Source organism: Sinocyclocheilus grahami, unplaced genomic scaffold (genome assembly GCF_001515645.1).
Source record: "Sinocyclocheilus grahami isolate Dianchi unplaced genomic scaffold, SAMN03320097.WGS_v1.1 scaffold343.1, whole genome shotgun sequence".
NCBI classification, from domain to species: domain Eukaryota; kingdom Metazoa; phylum Chordata; class Actinopteri; order Cypriniformes; family Cyprinidae; genus Sinocyclocheilus; species Sinocyclocheilus grahami.
Genome location: NW_015505522.1, coordinates 1,002,180 through 1,027,604, shown reverse-complemented (window position 1 = coordinate 1,027,604; position 25,425 = coordinate 1,002,180). Strand labels below are relative to the sequence as shown.

At 37.1% G+C, this 25,425-nt stretch overlaps 1 protein-coding gene across 1 annotated transcript in view; it reads right to left on the bottom strand.

The window, feature by feature from the left end:
- Positions 1 to 25,425, bottom strand: part of LOC107603258 (SH3 and PX domain-containing protein 2B-like) — a 43,458-nt gene that overhangs the window by 2,943 nt on the left and 15,090 nt on the right. Inside the window, exons 2-11 of the mRNA XM_016296021.1 lie at positions 18,835 to 18,910; positions 16,650 to 16,726; positions 12,043 to 12,134; positions 11,319 to 11,344; positions 9,109 to 9,243; positions 5,808 to 5,909; positions 2,091 to 2,208; positions 1,816 to 2,012; positions 534 to 574; positions 9 to 134 (exon numbers count right to left, since the gene is read on the bottom strand). Coding sequence (XP_016151507.1) covers positions 9 to 134; positions 534 to 574; positions 1,816 to 2,012; positions 2,091 to 2,208; positions 5,808 to 5,909; positions 9,109 to 9,243; positions 11,319 to 11,344; positions 12,043 to 12,134; positions 16,650 to 16,726; positions 18,835 to 18,910 — 990 coding nt within the window. The remainder of the gene's footprint in view (positions 1 to 8; positions 135 to 533; positions 575 to 1,815; positions 2,013 to 2,090; positions 2,209 to 5,807; positions 5,910 to 9,108; positions 9,244 to 11,318; positions 11,345 to 12,042; positions 12,135 to 16,649; positions 16,727 to 18,834; positions 18,911 to 25,425) is intronic.

The following is a 25,425-nucleotide window of genomic DNA, read 5'->3' as shown; positions in this document are numbered from 1 at the left end:
ATACTCACTTCAACTTTCACTCCTGCCTGGAAGCTAATGCCATCTGGGATGGTCGTCTGAAAGTCAGCTATGGTGTAATACTCCTCCTCTACTTGTGGGGGCACTGGAGGTTTAGGCAGATTCACTCCTCGTGGCTAGAATAAGAGACAGGCCAAGAGTTAGGATGCCAAAATCGTGGGTGCTTCTCAATCCTAAAATTGTTGCTTCCTCGTTTCCTCGCTCCTCTATCCTCCAACCAATCAAACGCAGTCATCTTGAATGGCATTTCAACTCTATAAATCAGGGGTTCTCAACTCTGGCCTCAAGGTCAACTTTCCTGCAGAGTTTAGCTCCAACCCTAATCAAACACACCTGAACAAACTAATCAAGGTCTTCAGGATTACTAGAAAGTTACTGGCAGGTGAGTTTGATAAAGTTTGGAGCCAAACTCCACAGAAAAGTACTGGACCAAATAAAAGTGAAGCACATCCCTGTAGAACCTTGAAGAAAGAATTAGAAATATTTGAGATGCAATTGCAAATGATCACCCTTACTATTGTAAGATCCCGGCGTGGTGGAGGTCTCTGTCGCGCTCCTGCTTCTGCAGAAGAGAAGAGGGCAGAATTTAGAGGGCCACAATCTTTATTTAATGCTGGATACCCTTCCTGATGCAACCCAGCACTGAGAGTGCACTACAATCAAGCATGTAAATGGGGCTAATCAGGCCTTTATATTTTTGAATGACACAACTAGGGATGCATTAGTATTATTTTTACCTCAGCTTCACTTTGGTGCCCTGATAGCTATTTGGAGAAATATTTAGCAATAATGACAGCATATTTGAGGAATCTTTAGTTTATTAACCAGAGCCTAAAATTAAAACTCGCCAAGCACCAAATGCGAGTAAAAATTGTTGTTGGCGAGTGTATTAAACTGTCAATCACCAGTTGGCCAGTAACATTTTTATGAATTCCAATGCAATGTTTACAGCGATAACTGAGGAAACACTGTATCACTGCTGTTCCATAAGCGCCACCTACAGTCAGGGAGTAAATTTGCGTTCTCATGCAGCCCATCTGCTATGCCACATAATTTCACAAAGCTAAATTCAGACCTTAAAAACTTCTCATTTTTTAGATTACAATGAAACGAATTTTTGCTTACTGCGCTTGCTTTCTGAAAATGGTGAAAATCGGTCGCGCTGGTTCTCCTTGTTTTCCTTGTTGGCATTCTGCTGTTTGCAAGCCACATCTAGGTCATTAGTGCTGGCATGACCTGGAGCGCCAGCAGCCATCTTCTGACTGAGGATATCAGCCTTCTTCAGATAGGACGCCGGGGCCCAGCCCTCTTTTCCTTGGTATCTATGGGGGTAAAAGGGAGAATGTTCCAAGAAAATGTCTGTTAAGTATTTTTCTGAGGACATTTGCATTTGATTTTACCTGATCTTCCACCAGCCTTCCAAGTTTTTCTGAATGACCTCAACAGTCATGCCTCTCTCCAAATCGATTTCATCTTGATCGCGTGCAGAGTATGGATAGATCGCAGTGTACTTTTCCTCTGAAGATACGAAAGGGATATTTGAAAAATTAAAAGTGCCGTTCATGAATAACATCCAACCACTACAGCCCATTTACCACTTACGTTTTCTTTAGAAAACGCACAAAAGTATACAAATATAATAATGGAACTAAAGCTCGACAACCAGAAAGTGTCCAATTGCTTGAAAAAAATAAAAATAAAAGACATCCATAAATTTATATAGAAGATTCACTGAGCTTATAATGCTTTTAAAAACTTCTCATTTTTTAGATTACAATGAAACGAATTTTTGCTTACTGCGCTTGCTTTCTGAAAATGGTGAAAATCGGTCGCGCTGGTTCTCCTTGTTTTCCTTGTTGGCATTCTGCTGTTTGCAAGCCACATCTAGGTCATTAGTGCTGGCATGACCTGGAGCGCCAGCAGCCATCTTCTGACTGAGGATATCAGCCTTCTTCAGATAGGACGCCGGGGCCCAGCCCTCTTTTCCTTGGTATCTATGGGGGTAAAAGGGAGAATGTTCCAAGAAAATGTCTGTTAAGTATTTTTCTGAGGACATTTGCATTTGATTTTACCTGATCTTCCACCAGCCTTCCAAGTTTTTCTGAATGACCTCAACAGTCATGCCTCTCTCCAAATCGATTTCATCTTGATCGCGTGCAGAGTATGGATAGATCGCAGTGTACTTTTCCTCTGAAGATACGAAAGGGATATTTGAAAAATTAAAAGTGCCGTTCATGAATAACATCCAACCACTACAGCCCATTTACCACTTACGTTTTCTTTAGAAAATGCACAAAAAAGTATACAAATATAATAATGGAACTAAAGCTCGACAACCAGAAAGTGTCCAATTGCTTGAAAAAAATAAAAATAAAAGACATCCATAAATTTATTTAGAAGATTCACTGAGCTTATAATGCTTTCATTGTTTTGCCAAAATAGTTGAAAACATGCAGTGGTAAATTTGATGTAGTTTAACGTTTTTCACTTTACTTTTATTTTACAGTAATTGGCTGCTTGTAATCTGCATTTTCTCTTTCTGTTTTGAGTTTTCTGATGAATAGCAGATGAAGGAGGGGTGGGGCGGATCTGATCAGACACTCAAAGTATTGACAGCATAAGCACATCTGCTGGGCAGACTGATTGTTTTCACATGCTACCAACAAAATCACAATCTAAACATGGCATGAACACACCAAGTTTGATAGTTCAAATTCTTACCTCTAATCATAGATTCAGTTCTATGCCAGATGAAAACTTTAGTTTGAACAATATTTATTTATTTATTTATTTATTTATCCACAGCTTTTCATACTTTCTATCTGTGATCTCATATATTTTGGTCGTACTGTACAAAACAGAACAAAATAAACGCAGAGTGAAACTGTGTGAATGTATGGGTCATTCCGATTTATTTCTGATATAATTAACATACTGTAATACTAGAGTCAACAAACTATATGATAAAAGCTATTAATTTGAGCTACATGTCAAAAGTTTAATATTTGGACTTAAGTATATGAACATCCCCTAATATGTATGAGCAAAAGTAATATTACGTATTGAGTAATATTATTTCATGAATATTATTAATGAACGTTATTATGAAGCGTAACCCAAATCCGTTCCGTGAATGTTCTTGCGTGATCACAACAAACTGGTGATTTAAACCAGTAAATTGAAACAAACTGTCCAAAAGAATCAGTTCGCAGAAAATAATAGGATTTCCCCATTTGCCCGAGGCTCTGGATTACAGGTAATAATGTTGTAAATAATGTTCAGTTTCTTGCACAGACTGATTGTTTCGCTTCGTAAGACCTCAATATATGGTCAGGTACAGTAATCATTTTATATCATCGGGTAATTAATTTTGTGTTGCCTGTATGTTTTTTTATTTTCTCAAAGATCGACCGCCACTGACTCTGATTTTATGAATCACTAAGGACCACTGATTTAGCTAAAAATGTTCTTTACTGTTCTACTAAAGAAAGTCACCTACATTTAGGATGGCCTGAGGGTGAGTAAATTAACAGCAAATGTTCATTTTTGGGTAAACTATCCATTTAGTTTGTTTAAATTGTGATTGTGTTTGACATTTATATGTACAGCGTTTTCATGACAAGTCATGCATCAATCAACAAAGTAATTCACATAAACTTTTTTTTTTTTTGTATTTCTCCACAGCTTTTCATACTTACTTCCTATCTGTTACCTCATATATTTTGGTCGTACTTTACAAAACAGAACGAAATAAATCACAGAGTGAAACTATGTGAATATATGGGCCATTCAAATTTATTTCTGATATAATTAACATAATATTAGACTCAACAAGCTATATGTGACCCTGGACCACAAAACTAGTCATAAGGGTAATTTTTTTTTTTAATTGACCTGAATAAATAAGCTTTCCATTGATGTATGGTTTGTTAGGTTAGGACAATATTTGGCCGACATACAACTATTTGAAAATTGAAAAAAAAAAATCAAAATATTGAGAAAATCATCTTTAAAGTTGTCCAAATGAAGTTCTTAGCAATGCATATTACTAATCAAACATTAAGTTTTGATATATTTACGGTAGGACATTTACAAAATATCTTCATGAAACATGATCTTTACTTAATATCCTCATGATTTTTGGCATAAAAGAAAAATCGATAATTTTGACCTTACAATGTTTTTTATCATATGATATAATGTATCAGTTTGAGTTACATGTTGAAGTTTAATATTAGGACATAAGGAAATGGACATCCCCTAACATGTTTGGGCAAAAGTAAAAAACTAAACATTATTTACATTAAATCCATGAATCACCAAGGAGCTCGGTTTTAACTAAAAATGTATTGTTCTACTTAAGAAAAGTCATCTACATCTTAACAGCAAATGTTCATTTTTGGGTGAACAATTCCTTTAATCTGTTTAAATTGTGATTGTGTTTGACATTTACAGTATATTTAAAGAGATTTCATGATCAGTCATGCATCAGTCAACACCATATAATTCACAGGGGAATTTCATGTGCTTCGGCAATTCCTCTAGCAAACCAGAAATTAAAAGTAAAATGAAAGTATTGTTTAAAAAAAATGGCACCAGTGTTACAATTCCCCGATTCGTGCTGTGGTCAGTTGTACAAGACTTACAGGTTGCAGCGCATGCACCGCATGCAGGGGTCACACATGCATGCGTCACAATAGAGTGATAAAGTGCTGTGCTCTCCACCTTGGCCAAAGCCTGTGCTGAACAGATCCCCTAAAGTACGCCGGCGACCAACGTGCCTCGGCAGTGACCAGAATCTCCGGCACACTCCAGCAGAGAGCAAGCAGACACATGTGAAAACCTTCAGGTCACGACTCTTCATACTGGATATGCTGGCCTACCAAATATCTACTCTTTGCCATATAGTGCAGAACTGACCTAAAGACTGCACTCGCATTTGAAGAACTGAGAATAACTGTAACCTTCTCAACTTTCTTTCTAAGTAACATCGCAGTAAGACTGTCTTTCTAAAACCTCTGGTGAAGCGTGCAATTTTTGTGCTACTAAACAGAACCACAAAAACAAGCTTATTTGTACTTATGTGATGCTAGGGTGCTGTCAGGCTGTTAAAATGTTCTGCATGGTTCTCCGCCTGGTGTTTTCAGCCAATTGACTCTTCAAGTCTTTGCGGCTCAACAAGGTTCACCGTATATTTTTCACCCAAAAATGTCAGATTTCTCATAATTTCTAAATATAATGCAAGTGTACAGGACATACTTATTTTCTGAGCTTATTAGCAGATATTTGTTCCACTTTCAATCATAAACTCACTTTAATTTTTATCAGTTTCACAGAAAAAAAAAAGACTTATCTCATTGCTTCTCAAGTCAATGCATCTTGATTTAATAATCTTTACACATTTGCGTTGAAAAACAAGACAAATACTGAGGGAGAACATCACTCTTTGCAGTGTGATCAGAAGGTACAGTAAAAGCTATGTCCATTTTCTATTGTTTGTAAAAAGAACTAATGTAAATATGTTGGAAGTTGTATTTCCAAACTTTGAAGCGCCGCTAATGGGAGAAATCTTGTGAAAGTGCCACAAAAAGTTTAAACTCTTGACAACCCATGAATAACGTACTTCTAGTTGTCATTCTTATAGTTTCTGGATATTAAACAAAAAAAAATTACACACTTCACCTGTCGAGATCCCAAATCTGAATAAACGGGAGGTTTTTTGTTGTTGCAGACATTTGATTCCAGTGAGACTGATAATGAGGAACATTTGATGACGAGCAGGACTCTACCTTCTTCTGCCGGGAGTGAGAAATCATCAGGATCATCCTGAGCCTCCAGACATGTGGCTGGTACCCAACCCTGAGCATCCTCCGTGCTGACAAACCACCAACCTGGCAAACCAGAGGGTGAGTAATGATGACAGAACATTCCTTTTAGGCTGGGCAATTAATTTAACAGCACTTAACCATGACTGAACCGCCGCTGAGCTCCCTGAGGTCTGGGCCTCATATTTTTCCCAAGGTATATACTCTATATAATACAAAATGTGAAAGAATTGCTTAATATTAACTCTACTTTGGTGCTTGTCAGTGTCAAACTGTTTGAGATGAACAATCAAATCAAAGTAGGCGGGCTTTACTGCTCAGAGGCTGCTTCAGTTGATGGCCATAAAGCAACTGAACTTAACATTTAATATATTATAGATAATGCATGATGTAATGTAAACATTAAACAACTGACATATACTGTATAAACAAGGATGCAAACTAACCTTTGTCTAATTTCGTCTATAGGCTATGATTTATGTGATTTGCGTAATTGGTAATTGTCAATATGATGAGAGAAGAAACATTAACAGAGCTGTTTTTGCACATATGAATTAAATTAATAAACGAATAATTAGCTTTCCTGGAAGCCTTCAATTCAATCACAAAATGATTCATAAAACATATACATAAAATATATGTTGACTGACAGATGAAAATAAAAAGCAGTGGGACTTTTCACCATTTGCATGTCTCCGCTTGTCTGTGTTTGCATGTGACTTCAATGCAACTTGCATCATTTCGCCAGTAGGTGGCGACAAGTGACTGTCTTTACGAGTGAGCAATTAAAAAAATAAATAAAAAAGGGTAATTGCAGCTTTTTCGCTCACAATTCTGTTTTTCCTCAGAACTGCGAGTTTATATCTCACAATTCTGACTTTATAACATGCAGTTGTGAGTCAAGTGAGAATTGTAAGATATCAACTCCCAATTGTAAGAAAATGTGTCTTTTTTTCCCCTCAGAATTGGACTAACTTGCCATTTATGAGTTTAAATCTCACAATTCTAAGAAAAAAAAAGTCAGAATTGTGTGAAAAAAGTCAGAATTGCACGTTATATCCTGCACTTCTGACTTTATATACGCTGCTGACTTAACCGGTTTGGATGAATGAACTGCACGACAGACAATAACCGCGAAGGCCCTACCAGACTCGTTCTTCTCGATGACCTCCACCACCTGCCCCACGTACAGACTGATCTCAGAGCTCTCCTGCTGCTCGTAGTCGGTGACAGCCACGTACTGCTCCAGCAGCAGCGGGTCCGCTGACGACGAGTCTCCTCCTGCAGGTGTCCCAGCACCACCACGAGACAAGAAAGAAGAAAACGTGATCGGAAAAGATCAAAGCTGGAAAGCCCGAGGGTTTAGTGCTGAGAGTCTTGCAAGGAAACAAACCCACACCAAATCAGCAACACTAGAGCCCAAAACAATATCATTCACGGTGCGAAGAACACCAGTGCAGTGCATGAAGATTCGTACAAAATCATTGAAGCAGATACTGATTTGCCCATTTCTGTGAATGATTTCATGAAGTTCTCAAGAACATCTTATATGTGTATGTTTACAACTTTAAATGATAAGAGCATTTCCTTTTTGGGTGAAATATCACTTTCTCACAAACCCAAAAGACTTCATCCTCAAAACACAAATGAAGATATTTTTGATGACACCAGAGAAACTTCCGTCCCTCCGGTGAAAGTCCATAAAAGTTCATAAAAACATCACAAAAGTAATATTCGGAAGAGCTCAAATGTGAGTACTTGCATGTTTGAGCTTCTGTTTACCCTATTTTATGAGCACTGTGTATATGCATAGGTCAATGTTTATACGAGAATACATTTTTTAAGGTAAAGTGACCGTGTCTCTTCGGGAAGACATTTTTATTAACTTTTTGAATCAGTGAAGTTTTAGTTGTGTAAACTTCAACGAAAGGCCAGAAATCTCACAGGTTTCATAAAAAATAAAAAACCTTAATTTGTGGTCCAAAGATGAAGTAGATAGACTTAGTAGATAACTACTAGTCCCAGTATAATAACTTCATATGCATGACCACTGTTTGAAATTTCTCATTTTCTGTAGAATAGTAGAAAGAAAGAAGGAACAACATAAAGGTGAGTAAATGAAAATGCAATCTAAAGCATCCCGTTTACTACAGACAAAATTCCTTATTATTTTGAAACCATTCACAGATAAAGTAATTTCTATTGAATTCAACACAAAAGCTGCACATCGTCTAAAGCATTTACAATTTTTAATGACTAAATAAATCACAGAAATTATTATAAAAATCTCCGAGCCCTGACGAACATTTTAATCACAAGGTTGAAGAGAGCACAATTAATTCATAAGAGCACAGAAAACACCAGTCATGCACTAAAATTTTTTTTTAAACATTGCAGTACTAAACAGAATCACTACTTTGCATCTCACAAAGCATATTCTGTGTAACAATGTTTCCTGATTTACCATCTTATCAGGTGAACAAACATTTTAGCGCACTGTAATGGTCACCTTTAGCTAAGGTACACACAAAGAAAGTACCTATTATTGCAACTGCATTTAATCAGTTTTCTTTTTATAGCAGTGAGAAATTCTCAACTATTTTCAAAATGATGTGAAAGGCATAAAAAAGTGTAAAGCTTTTACAAACAAGTAAAGTTTGTAAAGTTCAATCTCAGACAGAAAAATACCAAAATAAATTGTGAAAAGACAGGCACAAATACAAACACACTACCGGTCAGAATTCTTGTATAATTATTTTTTTGAAAATGTTTTTGAAAGAAGTCTCTTATGCTCACCAAGGATGCATTTATTTGATCAAATATACAGTTAAACCAGTAATATTAGATTCAGGATTCTTTGATTAATAGAATGTTCAAAATAACAGAATTTGTTTGAAATAACAATCCTTTGTAACAAAATAAAATGTATTGTTAGTTTTAATCAATATAATGTGACATTGTTGAATAATTTTTTTTTACCCCAAACTTTTTGATGGTAGTATGTCACAGTTTTCACAAACATTAACTTTGATGATAAAATTCTCACAATTGTGAGATATAAACTTGCAATTGCGCATTATAAAGATATAATTGCAGTATATAACACGCAATTTATATCATGCAATTCTGAAAAAAAAAGTCAGAATTGTGTGAAAAAAGTCAGAATTGCACGTTATATCCTGCACTTCTGACTTTATATACGCTGCTGACTTAACCGGTTTGGATGAATGAACTGCACGACAGACAATAACCGCGAAGGCCCTACCAGACTCGTTCTTCTCGATGACCTCCACCACCTGCCCCACGTACAGACTGATCTCAGAGCTCTCCTGCTGCTCGTAGTCGGTGACAGCCACGTACTGCTCCAGCAGCAGCGGGTCCGCTGACGACGAGTCTCCTCCTGCAGGTGTCCCAGCACCACCACGAGACAAGAAAGAAGAAAACGTGATCGGAAAAGATCAAAGCTGGAAAGCCCGAGGGTTTAGTGCTGAGAGTCTTGCAAGGAAACAAACCCACACCAAATCAGCAACACTAGAGCCCAAAACAATATCATTCACGGTGCGAAGAACACCAGTGCAGTGCATGAAGATTCGTACAAAATCATTGAAGCAGATACTGATTTGCCCATTTCTGTGAATGATTTCATGAAGTTCTCAAGAACATCTTATATGTGTATGTTTACAACTTTAAATGATAAGAGCATTTCCTTTTTGGGTGAAATATCACTTTCTCACAAACCCAAAAGACTTCATCCTCAAAACACAAATGAAGATATTTTTGATGACACCAGAGAAACTTCCGTCCCTCCGGTGAAAGTCCATAAAAGTTCATAAAAACATCACAAAAGTAATATTCGGAAGAGCTCAAATGTGAGTACTTGCATGTTTGAGCTTCTGTTTACCCTATTTTATGAGCACTGTGTATATGCATAGGTCAATGTTTATACGAGAATACATTTTTTAAGGTAAAGTGACCGTGTCTCTTCGGGAAGACATTTTTATTAACTTTTTGAATCAGTGAAGTTTTAGTTGTGTAAACTTCAACGAAAGGCCAGAAATCTCACAGGTTTCATAAAAAATAAAAAACCTTAATTTGTGGTCCAAAGATGAAGTAGATAGACTTAGTAGATAACTACTAGTCCCAGTATAATAACTTCATATGCATGACCACTGTTTGAAATTTCTCATTTTCTGTAGAATAGTAGAAAGAAAGAAGGAACAACATAAAGGTGAGTAAATGAAAATGCAATCTAAAGCATCCCGTTTACTACAGACAAAATTCCTTATTATTTTGAAACCATTCACAGATAAAGTAATTTCTATTGAATTCAACACAAAAGCTGCACATCGTCTAAAGCATTTACAATTTTTAATGACTAAATAAATCACAGAAATTATTATAAAAATCTCCGAGCCCTGACGAACATTTTAATCACAAGGTTGAAGAGAGCACAATTAATTCATAAGAGCACAGAAAACACCAGTCATGCACTAAATTTTTTTTTAAACATTGCAGTACTAAACAGAATCACTACTTTGCATCTCACAAAGCATGTCAAATTAGTTTTTGAATGCATGTGTGTCCAATTGGTGTAGGTGCTGCTCCCTTTTACCTTGTGAAGGAAAAGTAAGCATTAACTGCTGCTTTACTGCTAAAGCGCTGCTACTCTACAGGAACACTATAACTATTCCCATACATACTAGTTGCTAAACTATCAGCTAAAAGGTCCTCCAGTAAACCACCACCACACCGCCATGCACATCACACAGGAACAAAGCACAAAGCTTAGCCCTTGCCCACCTAAGAAACGCCGCACTTCGAGGGCTCACACACACAGAGCATGGCTAAGCAAGTATCTGTTACTACCTCTCTTTAGGAAAGAAGTCGCTCGCTCCACAATGCCTGATGAGGGAACATGAATGAGAGCAGGAGTGAGGGCGAAGGTGGGAAAGGTTCAGGTCACAAAGGAATGAAAGCATCCACAGTAAAGGGTGCAAGCTGCATGTTGTGTAGCTCAAATGAAGCATTTATGAAGTGCACGGTCAGCAGAGGGCACACTAACCAGTCAATTACTTTCTCAAATCCAACTTAGGCACACACAGAAAAATAAGGGGCCAGAATTGTACCTTTTGGGGTACAACAGCTTGTCCCTGGAGCAGTACTCTTAAAAGGACATGTGACCCTGGAGCACAAAACCAGTCATAAGGGTCATTTTATTCGAAATTGAGATGTATATATCATCTGAAAGCTGAATAAATTAGCTTTCCATACCCCTAATAGGTACATATTAGTACCTTAAGGGTACGTATTACTACTCTAAGGTACTAATATGTACCTATTAGGGGTACAAAAGGTACAAATATGTCCTTTTAAGGGTACTGCTCCAGGGACAAGCTGTTGTACCCCAAAAGGTACAATTTTAAACCACTTTTTTTCTGTGTGCATGGCACTTTCTCACAAAGATCATCTCCTTACCTGATTTCTTTTTTCCACTGGGTTCCCTGTAATGAAAATATGCAAGTTAGACATTCATGTTTATTTTTTTTCTCAATGTAAAGACTGTTTCAGAACCATGACACACTATTATTATTATTATGTGTTATTTCAGTATCATTTATTAATATTTTGAATTTGTTATTTTTTTCTTTTTAATTTTAGTTAAAGTTTTATTAATTAGTGTCATTTTTATTTTTTATTGTTTACTTTTTTCTTGTATAGGTCTATATAGGGTTTTTTTTGTTCTTGTTTTGTTTTTTAGCTATTTTAGTACTTTAAACGAAAATTAGAATTTTTTGGCAACTAGCTGAAAAAAATAAGTTCAAATTTTTTTTATATTTCATTTAATTTCAGTTAATGTTTATTTTATTTCAAGCAAATGTGTTGTTATTATAATATTGCATTTAATTATTATTATTATTTTAATCACAGTATAAATTGGTGTTTATACAAGACTAGATTATTCATTTAAAAAGTTTTTTTTTTCTTTTCTCAAAAATCCTAATTGTTGATTTGGTGAGCTGTAAAGGCTAGTGGCTATTTATTCTGATTTATTTAATTTATTAATCAACCCCTCAATATAAATGAAGGCTCATTAAGTTCTCTTAAGTGTCACTTTGACTGATTTTGAATACGTGTGGTTGTGTGTGTGTGTGTGTGTGTGTGTGTGTGTGTGTGTGTATTGCACAAAGTGTAAACGTACTCTTTTGGTGGGTTCAGGTCTTCAGGACGCGTCTCAAAGAACACACGAACCTCCTCGCATTGAGAAATATACACTGGCAGCTGGATCAGGGCCTGAGGGGAAAATATACACAATTACTCGCTAATGTGACACATTCAGAAGTGTAAGCTGTTGATAAGTCAGTCATTCAATTTCTGAAAAAATTATGAAGCAAACCATAAATAGTTGTTTAGATTATAATCTTCAACACAAATATTAAAAAAAACATACTTTTACCGCCTAAATGCTTTCTTTATACTATAGCATAGCATGCAAAAGTCACATAAAAACAGACACATTTACACTAAACTGGAAGTCATGCATTTCTTTTGTTTTTATTCTCTTTAACAAATGCATAATCACGGACATCATGCTGTGAATCTCAATGCTGCGCTTTTCATATCAGGGCATGATATGAGGCTGTGTGTTTTACTCAGCACTGATGGCAAGCTGTTTCTGCTTCATCAACTGCACTTCACATCCAGTCCCACATCTAATAAAGCTGCATGTGCAGAAGCAGAAGATGCTTTTTGCCATTGTATATTTTGGCAGAGGAGCTTTAATGTAATAAAGCTGAGTGCTGCTTCGGTGTCCTTCAGACGGACGTCCCTTCTGAGTTATGACGGCTGACCTGACTGGAATTTTAAAATTCTCACACTCGAACGCATCTGCTCAAGCTGCCCTTTTCTAACCCGGCTTTTAAACGGAGCCAATTTTTCACAATTGACTCGCCAATTACTCTTGCAATCGCACATTTGCCCACCGCCCAATTTTCTCAATGAAAAGGGTGTTTTGAATGGCAGAAACGATACGGGACGATGACTGGGCTAACTCTCGGCTTTTGTTTGCATGAAGATTGGATGGATATGGATCTTATTCGTGTCGGTTTCCATGGATACCACGGATTGATGCCTCCCCAGGGTTCAGTGCCTGACCTCTCCTCGCGTTTATTAGCATTCCCTGAAGACACTGCTATATGGAGGCCAATTATAGTAAATGCACTCTTATTGGGTGGGTGCATTACCTTGATTGTTTTATGTGCGTGTACGCGGGAGAGACAGAGAGAAAGAGATGAATGCTCGTCTATAACGCCACAGAAGGGCATGCACGTTCATAAAAGAACAGGTTATTGTTTCACTAATACATTATATACTGTACTATTTAAATAACACCAAATTCTGCGAGTGGCATCCAGTTGTATCTTTGAAGTTTAATCCTATTATATTTGATACAAGTCTATAAATTATCAACACTTTGAAAGACTTGCCGTCTGATTGATGGTTCATACTTTGAAGCAAAAAAGTTCAACACCTTTTAGAGTAATTCTTGAGGTTGTGGTACACGTCAAAGTAAATGGGTAACATTTTAGATTAGGCAACACTGTTCACTGCATTACTAGCATAGTGACTGTTTATTAGTACTTATAAAGCAGATATTAATGCATGATTATATTCTAGATCCCTTAGCCCAACCCAATACCTAAACATAACTATTACAACAACTATCTTACTATAAATAAATTAAGAATGTATCGAGGGAAAACTCTTAATTAACCGTGAACATGTAATATAATAAGGTAACAATAACTTTTTCCCCATAATTTACTTGATTATTCATAATTATTTTTTCAGATTTTCAAAAAAGCAATTGCTAATATGCCTTATTTTCAAGCCAAAACAACCTCTGGAGTACTACTGGTTTCCATTTACCCAACAAAACAAATATCTTAATGGCATTTCTGACCTTTCACCTCAATTAATATAGATCTGCTCCAGCATTTAAAGAGTAAACAGGTCAGCTGATGCTTATTAACTCACTGCTGTTAATGCACATGACTGCCGTCTGTAACTGTATCAGGAGGTGGATCACGTGACCTCCACTGTCTGCATGACATCATCAATGACCCACCATAAATCAGCAATGCTCGCTCAGTGAAAATCAATGGCTTGAGCATCATGAAAGATCGCCCTGCAGATTCTAGTCCTCTTTAGACCTCATGGATGCGTCTGTGTGAATGATACATTGAATATTATATTGTGTCTCCCTGTTATAGTGCTTTTTATTTTGAAAAGCAATAATATCTATTTTATTATACAGACTTTTGATATTATCTGGCAACTTAGCTTAATAATCCGTTAGCAACTGGACCGAAAAGATAAAGCCTGCATCCAAATATGCCTACTTTTTAAATATATAGCAGACGAAAAGCAATGTGTGTAAAGACTAGTATGTCTGAATTCATAGCGTTCAAATTCTTATTCAAATATTGTATCTACTCTATGGAAGCCAATTTCAGCCATGGGATAAAAATTGCAAGGTAATTGCAACTTCTTATCTCTGACTTTTTTATCTTTTCTCAGAATTGTGAGATATAAACTTGCAATTGCGAGTTATAATGATATGTCAAAATGATATGATGTTTGTTTGTTTTGTAACACGCGATTCCAAGTACATAACCACACAATTCTGACATTGTAACACGCGATTCCAAGTATATAACCACACAATTCTGACATTGTAACACGCGATTCCAAGTACATAACCACACAATTCTGACATTGTAACACGCGATTCCAAGTATATAACCACACAATTCTGACATTGTAACACGCGATTGCAAGTATATAACCCCACAATTCTGACAGTGTAACACGCGATTCCAAGTACATAACCCCACAATTCTGACATTGTAACACGCGATTCCAAGTACATAACCACACAATTCTGACATTGTAACACGCGATTGCAAGTATATAACCACACAATTCTGACATTGTAACACGCGATTGCAAGTATATAACCACGCAATTCTGACATTGTAACACGCGATTCCAAGTATATAACCACGCAATTCTGACATTATAACACGCGATTCCAAGTATATAACCACGCAATTCTGACATTGTAACACGCGATTGCAAGTATATAACCATGCAATTCTGACATTGTAACATTCGATTCCAAGTATATAACCACACAATTCTGACATTGTAACATGCGATTGCAATTATATAACCACACAATTCTGACATTGTAACATGCAATTCCAAGTATATAACCACACAATTCTGACATTGTAACACACGATTGCAAGTATTTATCATGCAATTCTGACATTGTAACACGCAATTCCAAGTATATAACCATGCAATTCTGACATTGTAACATTCGATTCCAAGTATATAACCATGCAATTCTGACATTGTAACACGCGATTGCAAGTATATAACCACACAATTCTGACATTGTAACACGCAATTCCAAGTATATAACCACACAATTCTGACATTGTAACACGCGATTGCAAGTATTTATCATGCAATTCTGAGAAAAAAGTCAGAATTGTGAGTTAAAGTGTCTCAATTATCTTTTTTGGTTTTATTCAATGGTGGAAACAAGCATCCATACTACTCAGTATGCAACTTTGAATGCAACTCAAGAGAAATTTGCACATTTGTTCCTTCAGTTTGAATTATAAAGGCTATACTGAATGTAACTGATCAAAACAAGCCACTGGAATCAGTTATTTGGGGTCCAAACATCTGTCCAAAAGAATCACACTGCAGTGGTTGAACTATATGTTTATATAGTTTACATATACATTTATGTTTTTGCTGTCATTCTGTATATTTAGTAGCACTAAACAGGAAACACTGTGAAACAATGAAATGATGTTATTTAAAACAAGCATTCTCAAGGAGGTGTTTGCACATCCAGTGTAGGCATCATTTCTTCTAAGCAACACGTGACAGCACTGATTCATCAGCTGATGACGACACAGCTTGTTTACAGTAGGTGTCTGGGAAGTGAGGAGGGCTTTGAATTACTGGAACTGAATTATGACTTTTAGACCTTGCTTTTGGAGAATGCTAGAGTCAAGAGAGTTGAAATGCTCCTAGCATACTGCAGCCATTGAAGCCAGCAAATGACCTGGGTCAGAAATGACAGATTCTACCCGACCTAAAAAGCCTCGGCATCCAACGGAAACGTCCAGAGGCTTATTAAAACATGGATACATCAACTCATCAGCTTACATTGTAAGGCTCGTCACCTAACATTGTCAATTGCTCTCGTTCCTGTTGCGTTTCTTCAATCAATAACTCTTAGGTTTTTCCTCTTTTCTCTTATTATCCACTAAAAATCTCCCCATTCACTGTAGAGAAGGTCTCAAATAAAATCTTCACTTTCACATATTCAAATTTTAGTTACGAGATGTGAATATTTATGCTGTTTGATGTCAAATCTTATACAACACCTACATATATTGCACTTAAATGAGATTTGAGAGCTACAGTGGACTACTGAACCACATTTATGGTGCTTTGTGTCCTTTTCTACTGGAAAAGAGCAGCTTGGACATTCTGCTAAATTTCTCCTTTTGTGTTTAACGGAACAAAAACAGTCATAAGCGCCGCGGCTGATATGAGTAAAGGATGAACAGATGTTTATTTAGGGTGACTTCTACAGCATGGGCTGTGTTTTGAAATATTGTAAATAAAAATATTAAACAGTGTTCATTTTGCTGTGTAAAATTGATGCTAGCGACAGGTGAGATGGTTGTTGTGTGCACGGTTTGTTTTCTAACTTACCCTACAGTACTCGTTTATGGGTTTCAGGCGTTTCATGGCCACGTCTCTGATGTGGCTTCTTCTGAAGAGAATCTTTCCTGTAAGGAAATAAAGACGACACCCTGCATTCGCCAGAATATTCATTCTCAAATTCATCAGCACTCTTTACAGGGTTTTGAAAGGCAATGTAGGGAAACTTTTGGGAATGTCCCTTCATGCTTTATAACCATTTTATCAGATGCTGGAAGACCACAAGCATGAAACTTGCCCAAACAAAAACTGTGGCCCATAAAACAATACCAAGAAATTAACACAAATGAGCCTCTTAAGTTTTATGACTCATATCCTGCTGAACTAAAACCATATACTGTGGTCCATTTTAGCTGAAAGGAGTAAAAATATAAAGTGAAACATGTGGGAAAACCACAAGACTATCCCACCCAAAGCCCCGGGTCATGGGTTGTTTAGCAACAGCACATTCAGAAAAATGAGGTTGAAAAACACCTCGGTGTGTGTGATGTGGTGCATACGTGTAAATGTGTAGGGTTAATGCCCTATATTTGCAACAAACCCTGTTCACACCATTAACTGCCACATCAAGTGATCAGGACAGACAGATAACCGTTCACACCTTGCATTAACATGTGCTTCATGTGGACCCTGTGTATGAAACCACTAAGAAATGCAATTAACTGCAAAAGTGTTTTGCATTATTTTTTTTAATCTAAATGAATATCTCAACTGAAGCAATTATCGTTAAATTGGAATTTAAACTGACTGAAGGTCTGTTCACACCAAGACAAATATTTGATGCAATAAGCATTTTAATTTGTGCTGTTAATGCATCTGTTCAGACAGACACTTGCATTTATTTTAATGTAAATCTTTTAATCTCTTTCCCAGTGCACTGCGAATGAAACTAGCCAACTGAAAGTTGAAATGCAGTGCCTGTTCTTGTGCCTTTCCCATGTGCTGGGACTATGTTGTTTGGTTTCCAGTTTCCTCTGCTAGTTTTGCAGTCATTTTGTAGTTTTATTTGTGTTTGGTTACCCTTGATTGGTTACCCTTCTGCATATACACCCTTGTGTTTCGTTGGGTTAGTCTGTTAGTCATTGAATGTATATGAATTTACATGCTCCTGGACTTTATATCCTGGTTTCTTGTTCTGGGTTTGATTTATTACAAATTAATATTGTATATATTTTCAATTACCAGCACTTTTGACTAATTACATTTCTCTCATAAACTTTTAGTTTTGAAGTGCTGAAGAGAGAAATTTGACAAATCTTTAACTTTCTGTCTATAATAATGAAGAAAAAGGGGACTTTTTAACAATGTGAAGTTTAGAAATATTATTAATTCCAAGTTATTAGAAAAATGCCATTACCATTATACACAATATCAACAATACTCACCATTGCACATTATACTAAAATTCATGCAAAGGTTGATCAGATCTTTATTAGAACATGATGAATTTTTAAAGCAGATGAAACCATTAGATTTTAAAAGTATTAAAATAAATATCTTTATTAACCTAAAATGAACCCCCCCAACCCCCAATCACAAATGGGACACACAAGTTGTCCTCACTGAAGAATCATATCTTCTATATCTTGTTAAAGACCGCTGTCAGTATCTGTTTTTAAAGGATAAATGATACAATGCAATCACTTTTTTAACGAGTGTGTTTGCAAAGCTCACTAATGGATGTTGAGTGGTGTACATGATGCTCAGCTAATTACAGGGGTTTCTGCGTAGATTGTAGACAAAGTGCTGTGTCAGTAAGATGAGACACTGGTTAAATGGTTGTAAAGCGCTGGTATGTAAGACAACATTCAGGTGCTTGTAGACTGTCTGATCCACAAGCAAACAAACCTTTCAGGCTGCTTAATTACAGCCAGGTGTTCAGTCTAAACGAATCAACTGTAACATTCTGGACTTGCTGTAAATGATGCCAAGCTAAGTCTGTATATACACATGTAATAAAGTCAAACCATTGGAGGTCTACAATATCCGGAGAAAGTTATTTGATAGCATTTCCAATTATCTAAATGCCAGTCGCTCAGTATGTATCATGGTGCTTCATAGGCACTCGATTCTGCTGCTGGATTGGTTTGTGCCAAAAGAATTGAACTGGATTTCTGTTGACTATGAGTTGACTTTAATATGTGTATAGAAAGGGGCGTTCTGGAATGACATTTACCTGGTAAAAAGGGAATGATTCTGCGTTTTGGATCCTTCTGTCCACCTTCCACAGGGAATTTATCCAGAAGCTCCATCTGGAGAACAATAACATTGAAAAGTTTAACATCGGTGTGTAATGGCAACTCATTTTAGTTTTGCAGTGTAACATTTTTGAGTAGAACTGGATGCAGAGCAGGACTCTAATAATTGACTGGATAGTGAAAAAGCAAAACTAAATGTGATTTTGCAGTAAAGCACCAGCAGTTGCTGATTATAATGCATTCAACAAATGCTTGTCCCCCTCCTTCCTGATCTGTATGCGTGGCCTGCTCTACATAGACATACTGACATAGTGGAAAATTTTCCCTCCATTTATACTCCGGTCCTGAATGCCCCGTAACGTTCACTCGCAGCTATACGTTATTTTCATTTGCTGGCACCACTTAACATTTTCCTCCCATCTGTAGCGTTTTGGTTACAGCCAGGCCCTTATTTCAGTCCAAAGGCAGCTGTGGACCAATGAAATCACACCTGTGCCTTTCCAAGGTGTAGCATTGAAGTAGATCATATGTGCATTTTACACATTCATGCACTGATGACTATAGCAGAGCTCGAAATTCATCGGCTAAGCGACGGTTTCCAGCAAAGCAGTTCTGTACAGTCAGGTCCGGAAGTATTTGGACACTGTCTTGAGTTTTTGTGCTTTTGCCTTTATACACCACTACAATGGATTTGAAATAAAACAATTAAGATGTGATTGAAGTGCAGACGTTTAGCTTTATTTTAAGAGGTTTCATAAAAATATGACATTTACCATTTAGGAGTTACAACCATTTTAAGCAAAGTACCTCAATAGTATTTGGAATTTATAATTGTAAATATAAGCACAGTTTTAATACTTGGATGACAAGCCTTTGCAGTCAATGACTGCCTGTAGTCTGGAGCCCATGGACATCATTCAAATTCTGAGCTTCCTCCCTGGAGATGCTTTGCCAGGTCTTCACTGCAACCACCTTGAGTTGCTGGTTGTTTGTGGGTCTTTCTGCCTTCAGTCTGGTCTTCAGTAACTGAAAAGCATGCTCTACTGGATTGAGGTCAGGCGACTGACTTGGCCATTGAAGAATATTCCATTTCTTTGCCACCAAAAAGTCTCGAGTAGAGATCGACCGATATATCGATTTACCGATAATTTTCCCGATATTTAAGCATTTTACCATAATCAGATATCGGTTTTGCAATATCGGATTCACCGATAAATGATGAATCTTGTGGGTGCTTTGAGAATTGCGCGCAGGATCGCCATTGCAGCCATTGAGGATCGCCACTGAGGGGAGATGAGACAACAATAACGGCATGCACAGGTAAAGCATACTTACTTGGCTTTGTAGTGGTGTATAAAGGCAAAAGCACAAAAACTCAGTAAGTGTCCGAATACTTCCGGACCTGACTGTAGCTCTAAAGGCACACGTTTACCCATAATGCAATACTAACAGAGCTAACTAGTGAAGGAATAGGTGTCATTTTCAACCCAAGCTCACTGTGGTGACATTTCTGCAAACATTTTCAGAAAGTTTTGAAACTCCTTTGAACAGTAATTCTGTAATTCAAATAGATGAACGTGATTCTGGCAACATTTTATTATGTTGGTTCTAATACTTAACACAATGAAATCAGTGGCGTTAAAAGTAGAGATGCACCGATTGCAATTTTCTTGGCCAATTCCAATTTTTTGTTAGTGTGATCTGCCGATACTGATTTTTGAGAGCGAGAGCGAGAATGCGCGGCTGACGTTATCGCCTGTGCCGCTGGTAACAAAACTGATCGGCTCGAAATCGGAAAGGAGTGAGACTGACCGACCGATCACTGATCCGGGCCAATCATGAGGAAAATCGGCCGATTCCAATTTCTGGCCGATCGATCGGTGCATCTCTAGTTAAAAGGTTCTTTTGCATTTGAAAATGTTCCACCTACACTAAACTTGACCCTAAATCTAAACAATACTGTTAACAAAAGTAAATGTGAGATAAATACACACTTGCTAAAGCAACCATGCCATTTCAGCTAGTCTTTGATCACTCTGCAATACAAGTTCAATGCTGCACCGGGTGCGCTACAGAGCACGTTTACTATATCAGAAAAGTCATAAATATGGAGCTGGTTATATGACGCAAATATCAAAATATATTGGTTTACAAAACATATACTACAGTAAACGTGTTTTGGGGACATATTGTGAATCACACAAAAATAAGTGTTTATTAATTGATAATCTGCCCCAGTAATCAAAATTCCTCTGAAAAGGAAAAAAAATTGTTTGCATTTTACGACCTCTAGTATTAATTTCAGCCATAAACTGCAGTGAATTGTATGTTTTTGGAGTTTTGCAAAAATGTGGGTTTTTCTAATGAGTCTAGGTTGGTCCTTTTAGGACATATAATTACGTTGTGTAATTAATTTTGCTCATAATTGTAATGTCGACTTAATGAGTCGCAAAAGGCTGAGGGGAACTGCATGATGTCATGTGTCTGATCTGGAAGTGCAATTAAATAAATGACATCTGTATGGTCTAATAAAACAAATAAAAGCAACAGATACAATGGAAAAGCTCACTGGTTTTTAACATACACTTTTACTGTAAACACCAAAGGAATGCACACATTTAAACACTGAACCTTAATGGTGCCTTAGTTCTCACTCATGTCTGTTTCGAGACAATGATGAAGCAAAGGGATACGTCATTCTGCCAGACAAAGCTTTTACTGTTGTCGGCTCATTTATTAAGCTGAAGAACAACGTCTTCTACTGTGACTCAGCACCATCAGAATGACAGCACACAGATAAAACACTTTTTCTGCACAATAAATGAGCTGCATGGGTCCATAACGAAGACTTTTCTGAGATTAAATTGTTTTTTTGCTCCATATAACCGTATCCACATTTTTCAAATAAAACTTGACAGCTTCGTAATGCAAGACTTCACAGTCCAGCGTTCTCCAGTACAATGCATGTGGGCAGACTGCAGTGGACCAGGGAGCTACATAAATAGCCTCCATTGTAATGGCACTATTTTACATATTATAATTACACAAACAGTATGCACACTACCAGTCAAAATTTGGACACACCTACTCATACTTCATTACAGTTTTCCACATTTTAGAATAACTGCAAGGCCATCAAAACACAAGGAAGTACAGACTTGTGTAACGGTCCACAGATTTAAATATATATAATAATATAATATAGCCAGTTACTTTAGGTGCGTCCCAAATCGCGTATGTATGCACTAGTCTATGACGTTTTGTAGTATAAATAGTGCAAGTAGTGCGTTCACACTGAAAATTCCAAAAATAAAAAGTGCACTTTAAATACCCGGATGATGCACTTAAATAACCTAAAAAATGAAGTGTGGAATGTTGGACACTTCATGCACTCAAGTGTTGCAGCTTTAATTACGTAGTGAAGGGGGAGGGGCTATCAGACTCCGATTATGAATGACAAAATAACCTTATATAATTCATACACTACACGATTGAGTGCATAAGTGCATAGTGTATAAGTGCATAGAGTATAGTGCGTCATTTGGGACACAGCTTTTGTCCATTTAAACTAAACTAGTTCTAAACAAAGCAGCTGTGTGTAGCTGTTAAATGTTTTTTTTGTTTTTTTAATGGTTCAAATTCAAGAACTAAAACTTACCGTTAAATGTTGACAAACTGTGAAAAATCTTTAGTAATATTTAAGAGGTTTTCTGATTACTCGTTGAACATTTTGATAAGAAGTGAATTTCCTCAAGATTGCCTGAAATTACTTGCCATGACAGTGTGATTTTCTTGTCTGTTTTTGCAGTTCAAACTCTAGGTGAAATAGCAGTGGAAAATATAAGCCATTTCTCATAACATCTTGTTTTATGTTCCACAGAAGAAATTAAGTAATACAGGTTTGGAATGACATGAGGGTGAGTAAATGATGACACAACTTTCATTTTTGCGTGAACTATCTCTTTAAATGAATCATTTACCCAAATATTCTGTCACAATTTACTTCCTTTTCCTGCCATAAGACACAAAAGGAGAAGTTTAGCAGAATGTCCTGGCTTTTCTTTTCTAATGAAAGTAAATGGATATGGATTATTGCGTTTTTTTCACTGATATTCATTTACTTTGGATTGCTAGATAAGCAATACTGTCACTCTGGACTACGTGGTTGATTTGAGCTGTGGATCTATTGTGTCTTCAGTATTGTGTCCGTTGTTATTTAGTTTGCTTGTTCTGTTTAGATGTACATTAATGTGTATGCTTGAGAAGTGAGTAGTAACTCGGTTAATGCATCATCTACATGGTGGCCCCTCAAGGAGGATAAAACAGCTTCTTCTAGAAGACTGATTTGTCTGGATTCTTCATCTCATGCGAGTGTATACCATTTTAATTATACTTTTCAAATAGGTCTGAAACGACTAGTCAACATTATCAACAAAGTCGGAAAAAAAAAAAAATCGACAAATATTTTTGTTTGTCGAATAGTCTTTTGATCTCATTTGAGCGAATGTAAGGGCCTGCAATAACACAGTTTGACCAGTGTGGCGCTGTAGCACAAGACTGTAATGCAATTGACCCTTCGCAAGGAGTTTGACTGACAGGTGATTTGACCAATCTTAACGCTGAATCTGCCATTTTTGTCCGACAAACAAATCAGACAGGAGAGTAGATTAACGTCGGTGGACTTGACGTTGAAAAATGGTGTGTACTGACCAGTGTTAATTTCCTTGACGAATAATTTATCAACGACATTTTTTCACTGACGAAAACTCATTTTGAATGACAAAAACTATGATGAAAATCTATTGATTTTGAATAAAAACGAGACAAAAATGTTAGGGAGGGACGATTTTGGAAGAGATTCATTTCATTCAGAACGAATCTGCTGCGTGGTTTGGAGGTTAGATTTGAACTGTGACATATATGTCTGGGACAATAAATCGATGCATCGTGAATCGAGAAATGATTCCGCATCGATTCTGAGATTATCGGAATGCATCGCGATTCTCTCTCGAATTGATTCTGAGCTTAGTTTTAACAGCAGATGGCACTGCGTGCTTTAGAAAGAGCCGCATTTGGCTTGCTTCCAATTCCTTACACACACACCATTTGAACCTAAAATAATCATTCATAAAGTCCAAAGGTTGAAGCGAATTACAAGGATGTTCACAGTGGGCTGTGGTTACGCTAATCTCGCATCATAAAAGCATAAAAGCCGATGTGCAAGTACATTTAACCACTTACATTAATCAGCCGAATGCACAAGCGCTCTTCTTCGGGAGCATTTGAGTGTGCGGTTAAAAACTAGCCTGGAGCGCCATCTGCTGTTAAAAACTAAGCTCAGAATCGATTCGAGAGAGAATAACGATGCATTCCGATAATCTCAGAATCGATCCACAAAACGCGATGCATCGATTTATTGTCCCAGACCTAGTAACATAGCCTATCGATCTATCCAGCAGGACATTAGCTTGCATACATTTGCTGCACGTCTCATAAAACGTTAAACATGTCAAAATCTGGGAGTAAGAGAAGAGCAGACATATGGATAAATGTGACGACTCAAAAGAGAACTCAATTTGGTCTGTTTTTCTGGTTTTGCTCAGGTTTTCACACAGCCGAAGCAGCGCCTCTCAGAGTACTCTTTTGCGTCTCATGAACGGAGAAATACATTTACATTTATTCATTTAGCAGATGCTTTTATCCAAAGCGACTTACAATTGGGGAATACATCAAGCGATTCATCTTAAAGAGGCAAATAGACACAGCAAGTGCTCGTCATAGCAAGTTTCAAACATTGTTCAAGCTAGACAGAGAAAGTATATATATATATATATATTTTTCTTTTTAGGATGAATTCAGATAGTGAAAGAGGTGAGTTTTCAGCTGTCGCTTGAAAAATGTCAGGGAATCAGCATTCCGGATAGGGGTCTGGAAGATCATTCCACCAGCCAGGAACGGTAAACGAAAATGTTCTGGAAAGTGATTTTGTGCCTCTTTGTGATGGTAGCACGAGGCGTCGCTCACTAGCAGATCTCAGACTTCTGAAATGCACACAAAATTATGTCGAATTGTCCGGTTTGATGAGTATTCACGTAAACGCACTCAGTTACGTCTTAGGTGAACATAAACAGTTGGGAGAATAACGGACATGTATCGGTACTTTGCATCCGTGCATTCGGTTTTAATGTGCCCCTATTATGGGTTATGAAAGGTTCATATTTTGGTTTTTGGAGTACCCAACAACATGCTGACATGCATTCAAGGTCAAAAAACACTTTCGTTGTCTTAAAATATGCATTTATTTTTACCTTATTTGCTCAATGACTCTCAAACGATTCACTCAACAATTCATTTTTCCAAACCCCTCCTTTGCGTGACGCTAATCTGCGGTGATTGGTCCGATTGGTCGATTTCATTTCCATTTCATCATGCCTGTAATGCCCGATAAAGCAGCATTTGTGAGTGCAGTGCTGCTTTGTGTAGAGCGTTACCGGGGAAGCCGCTATTTTTACTGCTCCAAAAGTGGCACCTAGTGGCAAAGAATGAATTTGCATTTTCATTCAGACCAA